The following is a 22,376-nucleotide window of genomic DNA, read 5'->3' on the forward strand; positions in this document are numbered from 1 at the left end:
GGATGGGAGACCATCAAGGAATTCCAGGGTTGCTACTCAGAGGCAGGCAATGGCAAACCACCTCTTTTTGTCTCTTGCCTTGACCTGGATAGCCCCAGCTAGCCTGATCTTATCGGATCTCAGGAGCTAAGCAGGGTTGATCCTGGTTAATACTTGGATGGAAGACCCCCAGGAAGTCCAGGGGGGCTATGCAGAGCCAGGCAATGGCAAACCACTGAGCAAGAACCAACCATCAAATGTAAATGCAAATGGCCTTCATAGCCAAAGACAAGGGAACAGCCAGCTTAAACCTTGGCTGGAATCTGGTACCTAGAGGAGACAAATAACTGGGGGCTGTAAAGGGCCAAATGTCATCTTCTTGGAGATTTCAAGAAATCTCTTTGGCCAAAAAGGGGGTGGAAAAACAGAAGAGAGAAAATATTTTGACACAGAGCAAGAGAGGTCCATTTTGGCTGATCCCATCAAGAGGAATGAGCTGTCACACCTGAGCTACATCTTGACAGCTGCCATGGAGCAGACAGAAGGCTAAGGCTCCAAGGTAGTGGGAAGCTTTTTGAACACTGCAACTTCTAAGTTGAAAGAGTCTGCCTTAAAATAAGACCAGCTAGGGCAAGTATAGAGTGAGGGTCCCCACATCAGCAGGGCTATTACATCACATCCAAGTTAGGTGTAAAGAAAGCAGAGGGTATGGGTGGGTATGACTATTTTTAAACAAAAAAACCTGCGGTCAGATGGAATTCTGGAGTCTTCTCTCCAACAGGCCTTTGATCTTCTGTTGGTGGCGCACAGCAGATCTTAGTCAGAACTCCCTGAGAACTCTTTCGCCTTCCTCTTTCCAGATTGCCTGGCAGCTTCATCCCCGCAGGAAGATGTTCAAGCTGTGTACTTTGGGTATCGTTCTGTGCCTTCTGGCCCCATCTCACGAGACCACCCCTGGGACTGTGGTGAGAGTTCATCAAGAAGCGCTGGAGTATGGTACGTGAGTTTGCATGTCTGCCAGAGGGAATCTGACTGGCTCCTCCCACATTTGCATCTCCCACTTAAAAAAATGTTAAGGCTCCAAGTATTAACCAGGATCAACCCCCAGTGTGGGAGAAAAAGTGGGTAAAACTATTTAATATATTTATTTATTTAAAACATTTATTAGCCGCCTTTCTTCCCTACAGAGCTCAAGGCACCTTACAATAGAAATAAAACACATTAAATAAAGTACATAAATTTTCTGTGGGTGCTGATTTGTTTTCTGTTGCCCCAGAAGGTCGGACTAGAACCAACGGGTTGAAATTCAATCAACAGAGTTTCCATCTAGACATTAGGAAGAATTTTATAACAGTTAGAGCGGTTCCTCAGTGGAACAGGCTTCCTCGGGAGGTGGTGGGCTCTCTTTGGAGGTTTTCAAGTAATGCTAATTCTATAACCTTAGGCAGATCATGAGAGGGAGGGCATCTTGACCATCTTCTGGGCATGGAGTAGGGGTCACTGAGGGTGTGTGGGGGGGAAGTAGTTGTAAATTTCCTGCATTGTGCAGGGGGTTGGACTAGATGACCCTGGTGGTACTTTCAACCCTATGATTCTATGATTCTATACATAAAACAAAACAAAAATAAATAAATCACAATTTAGGACTGCTGTAATCAAATGCAGTCCTAAATAAAACCATCTTCAGCTTTTAAAAAATGTTTAAGACTGGAGATCAGTTCACCTGGAGGGTGGACTCTATGGCATCATGACCCATTGAAGTCCATCCCCTTGGCAAACCCCGCCTTCCTCAGGCCCAACCCCCAAATCTCCAGATATTTCCCAACCTTAGTCCACCAGAAAAGGGGAAGAATCCATTAATGGGATTATTCTCCTGCAGAATAATAAAAGAGGAATCAAAGCAACACGTTCTTTTAAAATTGTATTAAACATTAAACAAAGTAAAAATGGCAGGATAAGGAAGAAGCATGGTTAAACCCGACCAGTCTCTTTGGCATCATTTCAGGCTTTGTCTCTCTCTGAAAAAACAGACTAATCAGCAGGGTACCCTCTAAAGCAGCCATTGTAATAGTGGGAGATCTCCAGGTGCCACCTGGAGGGTGGCAATCTTAGTCACACATTCTCAGCCTAGTCTACCTGACAGGGATGTTGTGAGTATAAAATGGAGAGAGAGGAAGAATGATGTACGCTGGGGGCAAGGCAGGAAAGGAAGAAAGGAAGAGTAAACGTTAGATTCATACACTATAACTGCACAGATAAAGGAAGCATCTCAAGTCTTTCATGATACAGGTTGGGGAGCATCTTTCACAAGCATTTCATGTCTTTTCTCCACAGTATGCCAAGAAGGAAGACCATTCCTTATAAAGGGTATGATGGCCATACAGGTCCCAGCTTATAAGCCTCCTGGGTTTATTTTTGGATCCGTTCTGAAAATAGTGGGGTAAGTTGAGTCATGCATGGCTGTTTGTGTGAATGCAGAGAAACCGATGTTCAGATTCCGTTAAGCAGGAAAGAGATTTTACAGGCCCTGGGAACCTCTCTGTCATGCAGGAAATGAATTCCATCACACGTAACTGTGAGGAAATTTCCTATTTATTTTTAAAAAATAGTAATTAAAAAAAGGAGAAGATTTGTACTCCAGGGCTGAGATCATGTCACAGAGCCTATATCTGGCTGTGGAGACATGAAAAATACATGATGGATTTCTTCTCTAAACATGAAGCTAGTTTCAGAGGGTAGCCGTGTTGGTCTGCAGTAGAAAGGCTAGATTCGAATCCAGTAGCGCCTTAGAGACCTTTCCCAGAATTTCTAAGTGTGGATGTTACTTTGGTAGTCATATAACGGTTGCTTGATTTTGCAGCATCAAAATCCTGGATGTTCAGCTCCCGCACCTCTCTGTGAAGCTCATTCCAAAGACCGGCGTCCAGCTTTCCTTCAGCAGTAAATTGCACATGAAAGGCAACATGTGAGTTTGGGAGCTAAGCAGGGGGTCTTCCATGGGGCAAGGCATGGACCCCATAGTTGTCACAGGCTCCTGAGTGGGGGGAGAATATTCCTCCCCTGTCCGGTCCATGGGAGGAAGGGGCTGCCTCCTGCGACTGCGAATTGTGCACCTTCGATAAAAATCCATCTCCACCAAAGCATCACTCTTTCTGTTTGACCTATCGAAGCAGCAAATCTGTTTTTGTCTCAGTGCATGACCTGGCGATAAAGCTATCGCCACTCCTGGCTCCCTAATGCACGCACCTTTTGATTCCTGTGTTTGCGGAGTAGGGACGGGGCATACTGCTCCCCCGAACCCTGGTTGGGGTCCCTGCCTGTAGCAATGGCAGAATCATTTCGAGAATGAGCCTCGGACCAGCTGCCTGATGGGCTTCCATATCAGATCCCAGTACTATCCAATATGTGGGTTGAAATTAAATCAACGGGTTGATTCATGCAGGTTGAAATTAAATCAAAAGAGTTTCCATCTGGACATTAGGAAGAATTTTCTAACCGTTAGAGCGGTCCCTCAGTGGAACAGGCTTCCTTTGGAGGTGGTGAGCGCTCCTTCCCTGGAGGTTTTAAAGCAGAGGCTAGATGGCCATCTGTCAACAATGCTGATTCTATGACCTTAGGCAGTTCATGAGAGGGAGGGCATCTTGGCCATCTTCTCGGCATGGGGTAGGGGTCACTGGGGGTATGTGGGGGGTGGGAGGTAGTTGTGAATTTCCTGCATTGTGCAGGGGGTTGGGCTAGATGACCCTGGTGGTCCCTTCCAACTCTATGATTCTATGATACTGTGGTTCTATGATTCTACGCTCCATCAGTCCTGCAATCAGAGAATAACGGGGAATGCTGAAAATTCGTAGGGGAGACTTTTGGAGTGCAATTTAGTTGCAGCTCTGGAGGTTTTCCATGGGTTAAATTTTTCAAAAAGGGGGGGGGCTCCAGTCAGGGAGATTCCTTACAGTGCAGGACATATCAGAGGGGCCGTCATTCCAGACTCATCACCTGTCTTCCTTCCTCCTGCAGCTTGGAGTGGAAGCTGGGGTCGTCCATCTTGCTTGATGTCCGGGTCACGCGCAGCCCCAGTGGCTTCCCCATCTTGAGCATTACCGCTTGCAAGTCCCTATTGGGAGATATACAAATTCTCTTTGGCGGAAACAAGTAGGTGGCATCTATTTTATTTATTTATTTCTTGACTTCCTTTATAGTCCGCAGTGGACTCTGATCTGGAGAACCGGGTTTGATTCCCCACTCCTCCACATCAGCGGTGGAGGCTAATCTGGTGAACCGGGTTGGTTTCCCCGCTCCTACACATGAAACCAGCTGGGTGACCTTGGGCTGGTCACAGCTCTTTCAGCCTCACCTACCTCCCAGGGTGTCTGTTGTGGGGAGAGGAAGGGAAGGCGATTGTAAAACGGTTTGAGACTTCTTAAAGGTAGAGAAAAGCAGGGTATTAAAAAAAGATGCAGAAGTTACATAGTAGGATCATACTTAAAACAAGAGGCAGTATGTGTATATATAAATATATATTTGGACTTTCCCTGACCTGGATAGCCACCTCTGTTTGCCTGCCCTGCCTTGGCTGGCCCAGGCTAGCCTGATCTCGTCAGATCTGGGAAGCTAAGGAGGGTCGGCCCTGGTTTGTACTTGGATGGGAGAGGAGACCACCATGGAAGTCCAGGGTTGCGATGCAGAGGCAGGCAATGGCAAGCCACCTATGTTCATCTCTGCCCTGCCCTGGATAGCCCAGGCTAGCCTGATCTCATCAGATTTCAGAAGCTCAGCAGGGTCAGCCCTGGTTAGTAGTACTTTGAAGGGAGACCACCAAGGAAGTCCGGGGTCACTACACTGAGGCAGGCAATGGCAAACCACCTCTGAACATCTCTTGCCTTGAAAACCCCACGAGGTCACCATAAGTTGACTGTGACTTGATGGCAAAAAATAAATAGAATTGGACTGCTTTATTTCGTTGTCAACATTTATTGCTGCCAAATTTCAATTCCCCTTCATCAAAAACACAACTCAAGAGTTTTACCTAACAGTCTGGCTCTGTTGCTAAGGAGAATGGCCATCGCTCTGCCGCAGAAAGAAGCCTGTTTTAGTGAGCGGACTTCCCCTTATTCTTTGAAAAGCCCGGCAGCATGGCTGGAGAGTCAGGGAGGAGAAAAAGTTTTAAAAATGACCCAGTCCCAGGTGGGCAATCATTGGGTGTGAAGGGCTCTTTCTAGGGTTGCCAGGTCCCTCTTTGCCACTGGTGGGAGGTTTTAGGAGTGGAGCCTGAGGAGGGTGGGGTTTCGGGGAGGGGAGGGACTTCAATGCCATAGAGTCCAATTGCCAAAGTGGCCATTTTCTCAAGGTGAACTGATCTCTATCAGCTGGAGATCAGTTGTAATAGCTGGAGATCTCCAGCTAGTACCTGGAGGTTGGCAACCCTAGCCTCGTCACTGGCAGTGCCTACGAGGGGCTGCCCTTGTGGCACTGGGCCATGGGAATGTGGTTTCCATGCCAGGGCTGTGAACTCTAAACTCCACCTTAGAAATCAAGCTCACTTCAGAGGGAGGGCAGCAAGATGGAAAAAGGTGATTTTTTTTTAAAGCCCTTTGAAACTCCCCATAGAGTTCTACAAGGCTGTGCCATGTATTTTGCAGGCGTATTTTGACACCTGCATAATGGCACATTTTAAGCCCAAAAGGGGTTAGAAAGCCGCCTAAAGGCAGCTCCGCCCCTGGGAATGCTCTCCAGGATGCTGGCACAGGGGGAAACGCCGGGGAAATGCCAACGGGGGTCCATTCTGGCCTCCGAGAGCCAAGCTGCTGCCCTACCCCGGCATCCATGCCAATTTGCATGGAGCAAGTGTAATGCCTGAAATCATTATATTCTATGGGAAATGTATTAAAAATGGATTCTTTGATTTGAAATATATTCTTTGTAATCAATAAAGTATAATCTGCACTTATGAATATGCTAGACTCAGCATATAAGAGTTGGCATCCATTATAAAGTCACACCAAGCACACATATGTTAAAGGCCTTGAGTATAAGAGGCCCAGCTTTGCTTGTTAGTAGTTAATTAGAGAAGCTATAGAAGATCTTAGTATGCTCTCATAAACTGCCCCCCCTTCCCTCTTCGGGCCAGCTAGGAACACTCCCTTAGTTAGCTTTGGCAAGTGCGAGGATCCAAGATAAGAACTTCAGTAGCTTAGGATCAAAACATAGCAGCACCTGACACTGAAAACTCTTCTTGCTCATTAGTGGACATGAGATCATAACTTTCTCTGCAATGCCTTCAATGCTGTTATAGGCTATTCTAATTTAGACGTCCAAAGTATTGGGCAGTTGGATCTTACGTGTGTATTACGCCTCTGTAACCACCCATTATCGAAGTCTATATCCATGCTTGCAACCCTTTGATGTGCGTGGAAATTGCTCTGCGCTTTAGGCAATTTTCACCAGCTTTTTGTGTATTGGCCAATAAAAACAAACTGCTTTGAATCATCAACTTCCGACCGTTTTATTGTGATTGAATATTGATACAATACGACAGGCTTATCACAAGTGGCACAGATGCCAGTGTAGGGGTCACACCGGCTCCTATGGGCTTTTGGCCCCTCCCTTTAGGAATGGGCTGCCCATCACCCCATGCCTAATGATGTACAATGGGACCACCATGTCTCCCCCTCCAATTATGAGTATTTAAACTTTCCTCCTGCTGTTGATATTTCTTGTTTGCTTCCTCCCTTCTTCAGTTTACTTGGCTTCCTGCGGCCTTTTCAGAACCACCTCCGAGCCATATTGGTTGACAAGGTACAGTAGCCCAGAAACATCCCATTTGGCTTACAACTGTGCCTGACCTCTTCAGCCCCCAGAGTATCCAGACTACATCTCTCCAACACAAGGCAATTAGCATGACGGGTGTGATCACTAACTCTAAGTGCTGGAAAGGTGGTGGTAGCCATCCAGAAGATGCAGCTCTTGCATGCAGGTCAGATCAGTACCAACAGGTTGAAATTGAATCAAAAGAGCTTTCGGCTAAACATTCGGAAGAACTTCCTGACAATAAGAGCGGTACCTCGGTGGAACAGGCTTCCTCGGGAGGTGGTGGGCTCTGCTTCTTTGGAGGTTTTGAAGCAGAGGCCAGATTGCCATCTGATAGCAAGGCTGATTCTGTAACTCACTATGAATTTAGGCAGCTCATGAGAAGGAGGGCAGGAAGGCTGGGCTCTCGTGGCCCTTTCTTACATGCCCAGGGAAATGCCGATTGCCACTTTGGGATGAGTTAAGGAATTCTCCTCCAGGCCAGATTGGCCCAGGGATACTGGAGGTTTTTTGCCTTCTTCTGGGCATAGAGCAGGGGTCACTGGGGGAGTGGGGGGGTAGTTGTGAATTGTCTGCATTGTGCAGAGGGTTGGACTAGATGACCCTTGGATTCCTTCCAGCTCTATGTTTCTATGATAATCTTTGGTTGATGAGATTCGGAAAGCGAATCTTGAAATTTCAAATATTTAAAATTTAAGATGTTAACAGCAGCATTCGTGTTTGAGAGATGCTTAAAGCTCCCAGCTTTCTAAAACAATAAGCCAATATGTGGGGGGGAAGAGAGGGCAGGGATGATGTTAATCATGCCACGCCAATGGTGTGACGTCACTTCCAGTGAATTCAGGAAGTGGAATCGCATTGTAGGCATGATGTGGCTCCAACGCTCTTACCATAGAGTTTTGCCCAAATTCTAGAGCATCACATTGATGTCATGCCAGTGATGTGATGTCATTTCTGGATACTCACTGGAAATGATGTTATGCTTTTGGTGTGGTGCCATGTATTAAACTTTTTTCCTCCCTCCACCCTTTGGCAGGTAGGCAGGCAAGACAGATTTCACTTTGTCAGATTCAGTATTTTCCATCTCTTCCTCTCCGGAACCTTCTAAATTCCGTACCACCTGTAATAACCCCGGCTCACCACCTCCTTCTCTTTCTCCCTCTTCACGCAGATGTGTCTGAGCGTCTCCAATGTGGTTTTGGGGCTGAATGCCCACTTGAGAACCATGGTTGGTAAGTTGCAGCTGAAGGCTACTCTAGCGCAGGTCTTGCTCAGATACCTGGATATTTCGGGGGTGGAGCCTGAGGAGGGCGGGGCTTGGGGATGGGAAGGACTTCCATGGGAAATGATGCCATACAGTTCACCTTCCAAAGAGGCCATTTTCTCCAGGGGAACTGATCAGTAGTGGGATATCTCCAGCCACCACCTGGAGGGTAGCCACACTATGGGTAGGGCACCTCCACATGTGGTTGAGGGGCTTGGCAAGCCAGCTAGGTGCCTCCTCCCTGCACTGCACAGATGAAGGCCTTCAGGGGCTGTGCCCCTCCCAACATGGGGCCCCGGGCAGCAGCCCTGGATGCCCTATATAGGGTTGCCAGGTCCCTCTTCGCTACCGGTGGGAGGTTTTTGGGGCAGAGCCTGAGAAGGGCAGGGTTTGGGGAGGGGAGGGACTTTAATGCCATAGAGTCCAATTGCTAAAGTGGCCATTTTCTCCAGGTGAACTGATTTATATCGGCTGGAGATCAGCTAAAATAGAAGGAGATCTCCAGCTAGTACCTGGAGGTTGGTAGCCCTAGCCCTGTGTCCAAGACGGCTCCTGCCTTTTGGGTCCCTTTCCCTTCCCTTTCGGTTGCACCTCTGTGGGCAGCCTTCCTATGTCGTTGGTGCTTAAATCGGAAGCTTGTTGAGGATCGAACACAAATCGCAGGCCCAGCCTTTCCTTGGGGTGACAAGATGCCCACATTTGCTGTTCTAGAGCTCTGATTTGCCCCCCTGCAGGCCTGAACACCATCAACTCTATGTCTCACCTCCAGTACTCCATGCTGGAGAACCCTGACATCACCAGTGAATACATGGATCTCGATTTGGATGTAAGTTCTTCTTCCCCCTGTCCAGGCCCAAATCAAAGAGGCTGGCGGTTTGCATGGGACTGAGGGATGGGATTAACGCCGCCATGAACGATTCTCTTTGAGTCAACCCAAGTCCTCAGAATGGAGGGCAGGGCCATTGGTTTAAACCTGTGAGCACAGATCTGAACCCGACCTTTCTTGAACTATGGATCTGAGCCCCTGTGCATGCCTTTCCAATGGGAGGCAGAGCCCTAGGGGCCGTGGCTCAGTGGAAGAGCCTCAGCTTGGTATGCAGAAGGTCCCAGGTTCAGTCCCCACAATCTATAGTTAAAAGATCTGGTAGTAAGTGATGCGAAAGAGCCTAAGACCCTGGAAAGTGGCTGCCAGTCTGAGAAGGCAATACCGTCTTTGATGGACCAGTGGTCTGATTCAGTAGAAAGCAGATTCATATATTCAGGTATTTATAGTCTGGGAACGACTTTATCATTGACAGTTGTGTCCCAGGAAATCTCCCCAGTCTGTAGCTGAGGCTTCTGTGCATGTTACAAGTTCAGTTTCTGGGTCGAGTGTGCTTCTTTTCTGACTCCCCCTTTTGACTTTAGTTGTGACTTTGGGAAGGGCTGTGGCTTAGTGGCAGAGCATCTGCTTGGCATGCAGAAGATCCCTGGTTCAATCTCCGGAATCTCTCAGATGGTGGGTGATGTGGTGTACTGGTTAAGAGCGGTGGTTTGGAGTGGTGGACTCTGATCTGAAGAACCGGGTTCGGTTCCCCATTCCTCTACATGAGCGGCGGAGGCTAATCTGGTGAACTGGATTTGTTTCCCCACTCCTCCACATGAAGCCAGCTGGGTGACCTTGAGCTAGTCACACTCTCTCAGCCCCACCTACCTCACAGGGTATCTATTGTGGGGAGGGGAAGGGAAGGGAAGGTGACTGTAAGCCAGTTTGATTCTTATTAAGTGGTAGAGAAAGTCGGCATGTAAAAACCAACTCTTCTTCTGAATGGGAGGGGGTGTGCTATGGGATTCTACAGTGTTGTCCATTATGAAAATGACCCTTCCTTCCACTTCTTCAATCATTGCAGGCTGCCTTTGAAATGATGGGGAAGCCCGTGCAAGATTCCAGCCCCCTGCCCCCTTTCTCCTTACCCCCCCAAGAGACGGCTGACGATGACTCCATGGTGACCATGGGCCTGTCCGACGACATGTTTGAGCATTTCTTTCAAACCCTGGAAAAATCTGGAGCCTTTAATCTGAACATCGGAGGAAAGTCGGTTAGTAGAAGGAAGGTTTCTTTTAACCACTTTCCTTGCCCAGTGACCGTTTGAACTGTGGTTAGAACTGAATCAATCTGCCATCCTTTGGGTGTGTGTGTGCGCGCGAATCTTTTTGCCCCCGTTGCAAATAGGGTTCCCCTTTTCTACAGCAAAAAGGGCTTTTCGACAGTGCAGGAAGAATGTCTACATTCATGGAGGTGATGTGCCAACATTCCTGGAGCGGGGAGAAGCGAGGGAGGAATTTGGAGACAGATTTCACCTAAAACCTGTGGTATACCATACAGTCTGCTCACCAGAGCTGCCATTTGCTCCAGAGAAACTGGCCTCGGAAGCCTGGAGATCAGCTTCCATTCCAGGAGATCTAATAATCATGCAGATCTCTTCTGTGAATAGTTATAATTAGATTGCCTTTGTGTTCATGTTTAGTTCAATGAACTGCATATTTCACTGACCTTGCACCGTTAGTACAGTTATAGTGTTATTTTTCTTGGTGTGTTTTTACATACTTTTTGAATACATCATTGTATTTCTTTACATACGAGCTTGTGCTGTTGTTCTTTTGCTTGTATACCCACCTGGAGGTTGGCAACCCCAACCCTCCCTCCCCTTCTCTTGCTCTGTTGGAGAAAAGTTTGTGGATTCCTTTTGCTGCTGCTTTGGTAGGGTTGCCAGGTCCCTCTTTGCCAGCGGCGGGAGGTTTTTGGGGCAGAGCCTGAAAAGGGCAGGGTTTGGGGAAGGGAGGGACTTTAATGCTATACAGTCAAATTGTCAAAGTGGCCATTTTCTCCAGGTGAACGGCTCTCTATCGGCTGGAGCCAATTTATAATAGAAGATCTCTTGCCACCACCTGGAGGTTGCCAACCCTATGCTTTGGCTGCATAAAAATGGAAATTTCATGAACGTGCGCCCCCTCCTTACTCCTGTTTGTCACAGGGGAGGTGGGAAAGGTCTTTGACCCTCCCCAAGGTGAAAAACACACCTGCTTCTTTCTTTTCAGGGCTCTGGAGACTTCCACCTCTCCACCTCTATGCTGCAATCTGCCATCCCCTCGGTAAGTGGCATCTCTTTGCCCTTTTTGGGGTCACCGTTGATGACCTACCCATAGAGAGGGCAAAGCAGTCCTCAGATATCTTGGCACACTAAGGTAAACCCCCCCCCTCCCAAAATGATTTAGTCTGGAGACCAAGTCCTATGAGTATAGGTTGAAGGAGCTGGGTACGTTTAGCCTGAAGAGGAGAAAAATGAGAGGGGATATGATAACCATCTTCAAGTACTTGAAGGGCTGTCATATAGAGAGGATGGTGCCGAGTTGTTTTCTGTTGCCCCAGAAGGTCGGACCAGAACCAACGGGTTGAAATTAAATCAAAATTTCTGCTAGGGTATGAGCTTTTGTGAGACACAGCTCACTTCTTCAGACAGACTAGCATGGCTACCCATTGTGATCTATACCCAGAATGAACCTGTAGCATTACTGAGGTGTACCTCTGGCTAGGAGTTAAATGATCTGATATAGGAAAGTTACTGGGAGAGCCCTGCATAACTGTAGCATGTGTGCATTGTGTGCAGCAGAAGCTTCCAGGTCCAACCTCTAGCAGCAGGAGGCCTGAGGAAGACCTTAGAGGCAATGCAAGTTGTAAAAGGCAGCACTAGGCAAGACTGCTCAAGGGTCTGTCTCCCAGTCAGGCAGCTTCATACCCTCAGTGGGCAAATCAATCAATCAATAACTTTAATATAGTCTAAGACCAGCAGACAGTGGGCAAATCACATGAACACATGAAGCTGCTTTACACTGAATGAGACCCTTGGTCCTTCAAGGTCAGTATTGTCTACTCAGATCGGCAGCGGCTCTCCAGGGTCTCAGGCGGAGGTCTTTCCCATCACCTACTTGCCTAGTCCCTTTAACTGGAGATGCCGGGGATTGAACCTGGGTCCTTCCGCGTGCCAAGCAGATGCTGTACCACTGAGCCACAGCCCCTCACTCACCTTCTTGCTCTTACTCCTTCTGGCCCTCCCTTGCAGCTTGCACAAAAGTATCCCAGGGATGTTGCCATCGCTCTCATTGTGGTCCTCGCTGAGCTTCCTGTTGTCACCTTGAAAGAAGGCAGAGCCACGCTGAGCATCAGTCCCACCATCCACCTGGAGGTGGCCGATTCGTCCTCCGAGACCCTCTGCTCTCTGCGCTGTGTGAGTGGAAACTTGCTGGCCTTTCTCTCCATGTTCTGTGTGATTTTTTTTAAAATGTCTGTCCTCGCAGCCGTACAGCAGCTGCGGGGGACTCGTTTTTAAAAAATCACAAGGGCCTAATTTAGGTCGAGACCATGGTGCAGGGATTGGAGAGGCTTCTGCCTTCCCACTGGGTATTTTTCCTAAGCCGAAACAGCCCCGCCGGGCATTATTAACCCCATTTTGGAGCTGCATGTTTCTCTGCTCCAGCTAGCTCAGCAGGTGGGGTGTGTGACACAGGTACACACATCTGCAGCATGCTCAGAAGGCACTTATGCAGCACATTACTCTCTTGCTGGCTATTGTCTATATGCCAGAGACTATGAAATAGTTCCCTCCAGCAAGGCATTTGAAAGTAGAAGCTTCCGGCTAGAGTTGCCAGTTCTGGGTTGGGAAATGTCTAGAAATTTGGGGGCTGGAGCCTAGGAAGTGTGGGGTTTGAAGAGGGGGAGGGACCTTAGTGGACTGTATTGCCATAGACGCCATCCTCCAAAGCAGCTTTTTTCTCCAGGGAACTGATCTCTTAAGTCTGGAAATAGGGTCGCCAACTCTGAGTTGGGAAATTCCTGGAGATTTGGGGGATGGAGCCTGGGGAAGGCAGAATTTAGGGAAGGGAAGGACTAGAGTGCCATACAGTCCACCCGCCAAAGCAGGCATTTGGTACAGGTGAACTGATCTCTGTAGTCTGGAGCTCAATTGGACTTCTGGGAGAACACCAGGCCCCTTATCTGGAGATCAGTTGTAATTCTGAGGGATCTTCTGGGAGAACTTCTGGAGAACTTCTGGAGTTTGGCTACCCTACTTCTTGGGTTGGGGCTGTGATAATGTTGAGCAGATTCTCCCCTCCTTTGTTCTATTATTAGTCTATTGGCTCGGCTGTGCCTCCGATGCTGCCTGCTTTCTGTTGGCTCCACACACCCCTGCTCCTGTTGCCTCCCTTGGATCATGGCCTTGCTGCACAAGCAAGCCTTCATCAATGCACGTGTATGCCTGCCTTGTGACAGGGGAGGGGAAGATGCAAATGGACCCCAAGGGCTGGATGCTACATAGGATCACCAACTCTTGGTTGGGAAATACCTGGAGGTTTTTGGGGTAGGGCCTGAGGAGGGTGGGGTTTGGTCAGTGGAGGGACGTCGATGTCATAGAGTCCAATTGCCAAGGCGGCCGTTTTCTCCAGGTGAACTGATCAATATCGGCTGGAGATCAGTTGTAATAGCAGGAGATCTCCAGCTAGTACCTGGAGGTTGGCAACCCTAATGCTACAGCAGTGCACATTCCAGTTCCAAAAGCAATTTTAGCAACCTTCCTCATTCACCGGGGACTCTCAGATGACATGGGATGCAGGACCAAGGAATGGAAGGGTGAAATCCTCTCCGCTCCAGTTCATGAAAGACGTGTTGTCTTTTAGCATTCAAAGCTAATAGTGTGGATCCCTGCATCGCTTTCTCCTGCTCCTCTTGTCCTAACCTTCCTGTCTCTATTGCAGGTGCTGGCCTTGTCCCTCCAAGTGGATGTCTCACCGACCTACCTCCAGTTATCGGTTGCCCTTCAGGGGTGAGTTCACATTCACTACTCACGGGGATTTTCACGTCCTTCTGGGACACAGCATTGTTGCAGCGCAAAGTGGAGTACTGCAGGGGCAAGTAGGAGAGGAAGGGGGCTTGTAAATTCTTCTAGGCTGCCATTAAGAGGCAGCTTAATCCCCAAATCCCAAGATGACTGGGATCCTGAGGAACCAAGGACCTGGAGAGCCTTTGAGCTTAATGAATATAATTTCTACAGTTTGATTTTTCACGTTGAATGAACTGAGAATACATTTAGCAAGAGAAAGGTCATGCACCTCTGCTGCAGGCTTCTGCAGCTTCGATTAGCCTCGGGGTCATACATGGAAGGGAGGAGGGCTGACCCTTCAACTTGGTTTTCTCTAATCAAAACCTGGTCCTCTGCTTTGTTGTTAGCACTTTAGAAAAAATGGTGTTTTTAAAAGGATCCATCTCCCCCCCCCCTTAAAGTGTTAGTAGAAGTCAGAAGTGTCAGTTGTCTTGATTTCACTTGCAGGGAGATGGGTCTGGAGATGGTTTCTTCCAGTGTGAAAGACGTGCAGGTCAGTGTCAGCCGCCTTCCGTTTTTTCTGTGACTGCCAGCCTTGCCAGAAAAGGAAGCTGTCTTTTTATCCTGTTTCATGTCCAGGAACAATCAAAGTTTTCTGAGCATCCAAAGTGGAATGATGGGATTGCATTTTGGGGAAACTTTTCTGCAAAAGACAAGGTTGCCATCTCCAGGTTTGGGAAGTCCTGAGTTTTTTTTTGGGGGGGGGGTTGTGCAGCTGGGATAGGCAGGGTTTGGGGAGGGGAGGGACCTCAGCGGAGTCAATGCCATAGAGTCCACCCTCCAAAGCAGCCATCTTCTCCAAGGAAACTGATTTCTATTATCTGACGAGGGGTTGTAATTCCAGGAGATTTCCAAGCCCTGGAGGCTGGCAACCCTAGGTTTTCACAATGCAGATGGTTGTGGTTCTTCGCTTGCTTGCATTTTGTTTATCCAAGGTAGATTTAACTGAGCATTCATTTTCACACATATGATAATCTGGTTTGCTAGGTGGCTTAAGATGATTATCTGTAAGGCAAATAGCCATGCAAGCAGTAGATGTTCCCCCTTGAGTTGGGAGCCTTGGCCAAATAGACAACATATAGCACTATACTTTACATGTCTAACTGCACCGCAACAGCGTAGAGCATATATGCTTGCCAGGCTAAATGCACTACCCTCCACCTGGTCTCTCAGGTCCCTGTGGATGACGGGACTCAAACCTCTGCTCCCCAATGTAGGAATAGGCGAGTGTTGGTTATTGGGGATTCCCTACTGAGAGGGGTAGAGGGTAAAGCATGTCGACCCTACTTGTTGTCTCGAGAGGTGTGTTGTCTGCCGGGAGCGCATATCCGGGATGTGACGGAAAGTCTGGATAGAGTTGTTAGACCCACAGATCATTATCCCTTCCTTCTTATTCATATGGGAACAAATGATACTGCCTGGCACAGCCCTGAAAGTATTAAAAGGGACTATACAGCTTTGGGTAAAAAGGTGAAGGAACTGGGAGCACAGGTTGTGTTTTTGTTGGTTCTTCCTGTAGTAGGCCGTGGATTGGGATGAGAATGAAAAATTCTGGAAATAAATGAGTGGCTGTGTCAATGATGTCGCCAGGAAAGGTTTGGTTTTTTGGACCATGGCTTACGCTACCTGGATAATGCTCTTCTATCAGGAAATGGTTTGCACCTCTCAAAGGTGGGTAAAAATGTGTTTGGCCGCAGCCTTGCAAGCCTGATAAGGAGGGCTTTAAACTAAATCTTCCGGGGAAGTGAGACATAAATTTAAAGCCTCAAGTGAGGACAATAACTGCAAATATAGATATGAACGGTTTGCACAGGGTAGCACATACGCAAGGAAAGTCAGTTCAAAAACGTAACAATGGGAGGGAGTCAATCTTAAATAAGCTGCCAAGAAGAAGGACCTGTGGTCTAAGGTGTCTCTACGCTAATGCACAGAGCATGGGAAATAAGCAAGATGAACTAGAACTTTAAATAGCAAAAAGCAAATATGATGTAATAGGCATTACGGAAACCTGGTGGGATGAGTCTCATGATTAGAATGTATTAATTGAAGGGTATAACCTATTTCGGAAAAATAGACCAAATCAGAAGGGGGGAGGAGTAGCATTATACGTTAGGGATGATTACACCTGCGAGGAGATCCAGGACTTAAACACTGGAACCCAGCTTGAAACCATCTGGCTAAAAATTAAGTGAGAGAAAAATAGTGATGTCATTGTGGGGGTATATCATAGACCCCCAAGCCAAACTGAAGAGTTAGATGATGCTTTCCTGGAACAGATGTCCAAACGTTCAAAAAAGAAAGATGTAGTAGTAATGGGAGATTTCAATTATCCTGACATCTGGTGGAAGGCCAACTCTGCCAAAACATCTAGGTTGGACAAATTCCTCACTTCCCTTGCAGGCAACTTCATAGTCCAAAAAGTGGAAGAAGCAACAAGGGGAACAGCCATTTTGGATCTGATCTTAACCAATAATGATGGCTTGGTTTATGGGGTAGAAGGAGTGGGATCTTTGGGTGGGAGTGACCATGTTCTCCTGGAGTTTTTTATACAGCAGAAAGGAGAAGCAAGAAATAGTCAAACATGTACTCTAGACTTTAAGAAAGCTGATTTCAATAAATTTAGGGAACTACTGGGTGTGATCCCATGGGTGAGAATATTGAATGAGAAGGGAGTACATGAAGGATGGGAAATTCTTAAAAGGAAGATATTGAAGGCACAATTTAAATCAATTCCCACGAGGAGAAAAAAAGGTAGAGGTTTGAAGAAACCAGGGTGGATGTCTAAAGAACTTTTGGTTGAGATAGGATTTAAGAAGGGCATGTACAAGAAATGGAAAAAGGGAGAAATCAACAAAGAGGAATTCAAACAAGGAGCCAGCACATGTAGGAAGAAAGTCAGGAAGGCTAAAGCGCAGAATGAGCTCCGGCTAGCCAGGGAAGTTAAAAACAACAAAAAATGGTTTTTTGGTTATGTCCATAACAAAAGGAAGATCAAGGTAATGATTGGGTCATTGCGTGGAGAGGATGGTGAGTTATTAACAGGGGAGGCAGAAAAGGCAGAATTACTTAACTCCTTTTTTGTTTCAGTCTTCTCCCAAGAGGAGAATAGTGCTCAACCTGGGAATAATGGAGCAGAGGATGCAATAGGGGAATTACAGCATAGTATAGACACTGAGATAGTACAGGAATACCTGGCTACTCTTAATGAATTCAAGTCTCCGGGGCTGGACGAACTGCATTCAAGGGTGTTAAAAGAACTGGCTGAAGTGATTTCAGAACCACTGGCAATAATCTTTGAGAATTCATGGAGAACAGGAGAGGTTCCAGCAGACTGGAGGAGGGCAAATGTGGTCCCCATCTTTAAAAAGGGGGGGGGGAAGAAATCCCAAACAATTATCGCCCAGTCAGCCTGACATCAATACCAGGTAAAATATTCTGGTCATGTGCGTGATCTCAGGAGACAGAAAACTCAAGCCCAGGGGCCTTCCTGACTCATACAAGATTTTTAGAGGGATTCGATTTGCACCATTTACGCCCTCCTCTTTCATTTCTGGCAGGTTGAGAAGATGAGAACAATCATAGTCTCGGTGATGGAGAAGAATTTCCTGGCTCACATGAACGGTAAGGAGGGCTAGTATCTTCAGGAAACTGACCTTCCAGCTCAGTGATCCCCATTGTGGTTCTTGGGAGCACCGTACTCCTGCTGATGTGTTTCCGAGTGCCTGCTGAGGGCCCGTCCAAGGATTTTGGATGCCCTAGGTGAGGGTACCCATGCCATCCTCTTCCCCATGCTGTGAGGAGGCAGGAAGATGGTGGCCGCCCTCCTTGGCCCCTTACCAGGAAGGAGGGGTGGGTGGGAAGATGGTGCCAGCCCTCCTTATGCCCTCTTAATTGGGTGAGGTGGGCATGGCATAGAAAAGCTGCCTCTGACAGGGCAGGGCAAGGTACAGCAGCACCATCTGCACGAGATGAAGTGTGGTGGAGGTAGGGTTGCCAGGTCCCTTTGCTCCACTGTTGGGAGCTTTATGGGGGCGTTGCTGGGGGATGCGAGCTATGCGCGTGCGCCTCGCATGAAGCGCTGATGTCACTTCCGGGTTTACCGGGAAGCGACGCAGACGCTCTAGCAATCGCCACTGAAACTCTGGTTTTAATAGAGTTTTGGCGGAGGTTGTTAGAGCATCCATGTCGCTTTCAGGTAAACCCAGAAGCGACGTCGGCATTGCGCTCCTCCCACTTCCCTGGCTCTTTTGCCTGCTGACCCACAGCTGGTGGATTGGCGGGCTTTTGCCCGGCCCCACTGGGCAATTGGCAAGCCTAGGTAAGGAGCAGGAGGGTTAGGCTTGCCAACCTCCAGGTGGGGCCTAGAGATCTCCTGGAATTTCAGCTGATCTCCAGATGACAGAGACCAGCTCCCCTGGAGAAAATGGCTACTTTGGGTGAACAGTATGGATCACATTGCTGCTGAGGTCCTTCCCCTCCCCAAATCCTCCCCAACCTAGATGGTTGCCTAGGGCCACCTAGTGGACAGCCCCTACTCCCCCTGTACCTGCTTGCTTCTTGAAACCAGAAGATCTGAAATGGAGCACAGAAAAGCAAGGAGATTTGGTCTGTTCCCTGCAAGCTGAATGACTAGTAGAGTTGCCAGGTCCCCCCCTGGCCACCAGTGGTGGTGGTGGTGGTGAGTCGGGTTGCCAGATCCAGGTTGGGGAATTCATGGAGGTTTGGGAGTGAAGGCTGGGGAGGAGAGGGACCTCAGTGGGGTCAATGCCCTCCAAAGCATCCATTCCCCCCAGGGGAACTGACCTCTGTAGTCTGGAGATGAGTTGTAATTCCAGGGCGTCCCACCTGCAGGCTGGCACCCCTAGCAAGAACATATGGATAGGGGGCTGGGAGAGGCTGGTAATGATACTGAATGCAGAGGATGAGACCCTCTACTCTGCACCCATCATAAGGGGAAGGAGACGGTGACCGCATGGGTATTTTCCTTTTCAGCTGTTCTGGTCGGAGGAATCTCTCTCCCCAAGCTGGCCAACGTCCAGTATACCGATGGTGACATCGAGATCCATGAGGTGAGCTTGCTGGCTAAGCTGCTTCCCCCTGCCTTCAGTGCCCTCCTTAACACCCTTTCCTTGAGGAAAGCATTTTTCAGAATACTGAAAAACCAACTCCTTCCCCCCCTCCTCCTCCAGCCGCCTCTCCTCAAACCCCTCCTCATCACACCTGGGCCAGTTTTGGGCTTCCTCCTTACCTATTGTTGATATGAAGAACTCTGGGCATGGATCACCTATATGTTCTGTACAGCTCCTAGCATGTAGCTGGCGCCCTGTCCGTGTTAAGCAGTAATAAGTATCTACAGAAACATAGACCTAGAAGGGACCTCAAGGGTCATCTAGTCCAACCCCCTGCACAATGCAGGAAATTCACAACTACCCCTCCCACTCCTTCAGTGACCCCTATATATGCTGGAAAAAGCACAGGGGAGGGCAATCACGATGATCTAGGGCCTGGAGCACCTTCCCTATGAGAAACGGTTGGAGAGTCAGGGACTTTTCAGTTTAGAAAAGAGACAACTAAAGGTGGACATGATAGAGGTATATAAAATTATGGAGTGTGGAGAGAGTTGACAAAGAGAATTTTTTTCTCAAACTACTAAAGCTTGAAGGCATCCAATGAAGCTGATGGGCAGTAGATTCAAGACAGAGGGCTTTCCCGCATTTTCATTTCCCTCACTTGCTAACTTCTTGTTTCTTCTGGGGGAGTGTGTGGGGGGTTCAGTCCCACAGATGTTTCGCTCCCTCTAGTGGTCGATTTGTTATCATACACTTTTACGTCCGGCATATCTCCCTGCAGAATTAAAATGCAGGTTTTTATGTGTGACATAAACCTGTGTGATATTGAATCAACCCCCTAGAGGAGTGGGGAAAAGAAGAAGAGCTGGTTTTTATATGCTGACTTTCTCTGCCACTTAAGGGAGAATCAAACTAGTTTGCAATCACCTTCTCTTCCCCTTCCTACAACAGACACCCTGTGAGGTGGGTGGGGCTGAGAGAGCGTGACTAGCCCAAATTAATCCAGCTGACTTCATGTGTAGGAGTAGGGAAACCAACCCAGTTCACCAGATTTGCCTCCGCTGCTCACGTGGAGGAGTGGGGAATCAAACCTAGTTCTCCAGATCAAACTCCACCGCTCGAAACCACCGTTCTTATCCACTACACCACACTGGGAGCAAAACATGTGCGGAACTGAAAAATACCCCAAAGAAACATGAACTGACAAGTGAGGAAAATGAGAATGTGGGGAAGCTCAGACAAAAGGAATTTTTTTTTATACAGCAAACGATTAAAATGTGGAATTTGCTGCCAGTGGATGTAGCAATGGCCACACACAGAGATGGCTTTCAAAGGAGATTAGACAGATCATGGAAGAGAGGCCATCTTCCCCAGCCTGGCCCATATCAGGATCCAGCATGGTCAGTCACTGCCATTTGAAGATTGCCAACTGACTCCATACTCTAGCTCGCCTGCTTTTGTGCCTTTAACATTAGCCATTATTCAGGAAACCCTTTCAAGGCATGGAGGGAAATGCAGTCTGTGCTGTTAAAAGCACAGGAGCAGATGTTGGTGAAAAAGGTGGCAATCCTAAGAGCCACTTTCTGGGCTTGGAGCCATAGTGAGTCCCTTTCTCATTTGCTCAAGGGGCCCAGCGCCGATGCCAGGAGATCCAGAAGCGGTGTGATGTCTTTTGAACACGCTTCCGCCATCCCAAACCCTTTAGGCAGGAACATGCACTAATTCCTGCCTTTTCTCTTTGCACTTCCAGGGTTATGCGCAAGTCAACTGTGACCTTGACTATAAACACTGAGCTGAGGTGGAGATCCACCAGGAATGCCTCTTCCCAATACAGTTTCCGCTCTGTTTGCAATGCCTATTGCGTGAAGAAAGGATAGGAATCGACATTTCTTTGCTGCAAGAAACATGGGGAGCCTAAATGTGTGTGTTGGGGGGTGGGGTTGGCTGCAGGCGAGGGCCAGGGATGGGAGCAGAAACATTTTCGTAATGGAACTTACTTCTGAATCAGTGGATGGGGCTCAGGATGGAGTTTTGTTTTTGTAGTTTGCCTTCTGAGCAGGGTTCCAGATGGAATTTACCAGGACTGAATCTCACTGATTTCAGTGGAAGAGAGTTCAATGCCTGTTTCACTTTCCCATCGAAATCAGCGAGATGGACCAGCGCTTCTCTCGAACAGCATGCTTCTCCTCTGGTTTTATTCCATTGCCGTTTATCTTTATCCTCTTTATTAAAATGTTCTTCCTCTTGTACATTTTGGGCACCTGTTTTCACTGCAAAATGTCGCCTGGTCCTGATTTAAAGTCTCCTGCAGCTTTGCAGGCTCCCTGGCAAATTGGCAGAGGGGGCTTGGGTAGGGTTGCCAACCTCCAGTTACTAGCTGGAGAACTGCTGCTATTACAACTCATCTCCGGCCGATAGAGATCTGTTCACCTGGAGAAAATGGCCGCTTTAGCAATTAGACTCTGTGGCATTGAAGTCCCTCCCCTCCTCAAACCCCGCCCTCCTCAATGAAGAGAGACCTGGCAACCCTAGGGGGGCAGTTCTCAAATCCAGGGTGGCTGTCTATGACCCAACTGTTTGTTCTCTGGCGTCCTCCCTCCTGAAATGGATTTCTCCATTGCATTTCACCTTTAAAAAATACCCATGAATTTAGGGGCGTCCAGCGGTCCCTTAAAGATGAACAAAGGCTTATTGTATCAGGTGCTTTCATGGAACAGAACACACTTTTTCACCTGTTCCTGCCCATGGAAGTGTACGCTAGAGTAAAACCATATTAGTCTTTAAGGTAGGGCTGGCAAGCAGCCTCATGGACTTGCCAGACGTTCATACAGAAAGTGACAAAGGGTAGCTCCAGGAATCCAGTTATTCCTAGAGCTATCTTGGTGTCACCATAGAGTTTCTGGCGATTCCTAGAGCTACCCTGGTTTTACTCTAGTTTTACCATAGAGTTTCTGGCGATTCCTAGAGTTACCCCGGTTTTACTCTAGTTTTACCATAGAGTTTCTGGCGATTCCTAGAGCTACCCTGGTTTTACTCTAGTTTTACCATAGAGTTTCTGGCGATTCCTAGAGTTACCCCGGTTTTACCAGAGCTACCCCGGTTTTACCAGATTCCTAGAGCTACCCTTTATCACTTCCTGTATGAATTGGTAAGTACATGAGGCTGTATTAAAAAGAAAAATGCCTGCTGTGATGCTGTGCACCGCCACAACCTTCCCACTCATTTTCATGCCTGCAATTTTTGGCAGCTGATTGACATGAGCTACTTGTTAATGCTACTTGTATAAATAGCACTGTCAAAAGACTGAGCTTATAGCTGACCGTTTCATGCCCCCTGGAGCTAGGA

General features: G+C 47.9%; 1 protein-coding gene across 1 annotated transcript; it reads left to right on the top strand.

Annotated features, from left to right (window-relative positions):
- Positions 1–842: 842 nt before the first annotated feature.
- Positions 843–20,823, top strand: BPIFB2 (BPI fold containing family B member 2). The gene is made up of 15 exons (XM_056844938.1): positions 843–975; positions 2,314–2,419; positions 2,840–2,944; positions 3,994–4,128; positions 6,714–6,771; positions 7,955–8,015; positions 8,782–8,873; positions 9,937–10,125; positions 11,126–11,179; positions 12,148–12,312; positions 13,838–13,905; positions 14,410–14,461; positions 17,526–17,583; positions 18,955–19,031; positions 20,782–20,823. Exons 1-15 carry the CDS (start codon positions 870–872, stop codon positions 20,821–20,823), a joined length of 1,368 nt encoding a protein of 455 aa, XP_056700916.1. The 5' UTR covers positions 843–869.
- The last annotated feature ends 1,553 nt before the right edge of the window (positions 20,824–22,376 follow it).

The sequence above is a fragment of the Euleptes europaea genome, chromosome 2 (genome assembly GCF_029931775.1).
Source record: "Euleptes europaea isolate rEulEur1 chromosome 2, rEulEur1.hap1, whole genome shotgun sequence".
Classification (NCBI taxonomy): domain Eukaryota; kingdom Metazoa; phylum Chordata; class Lepidosauria; order Squamata; family Sphaerodactylidae; genus Euleptes; species Euleptes europaea.

Excerpts from the sequence above, each read along its gene's own strand:
- BPIFB2 (XM_056844938.1), top strand. The coding sequence starts at position 870 with ATGTTCAAGCTGTGTACTTTGGGTATCGTTCTGTGCCTTCTGGCCCCA. Across the intron at positions 2,420-2,839 it reads TCCGTTCTGAAAATAGTGGG|CATCAAAATCCTGGATGTTC; the intron begins GTAAGTTGAGTC and ends TTGATTTTGCAG. Across the intron at positions 8,016-8,781 it reads CCACTTGAGAACCATGGTTG|GCCTGAACACCATCAACTCT; the intron begins GTAAGTTGCAGC and ends GCCCCCCTGCAG.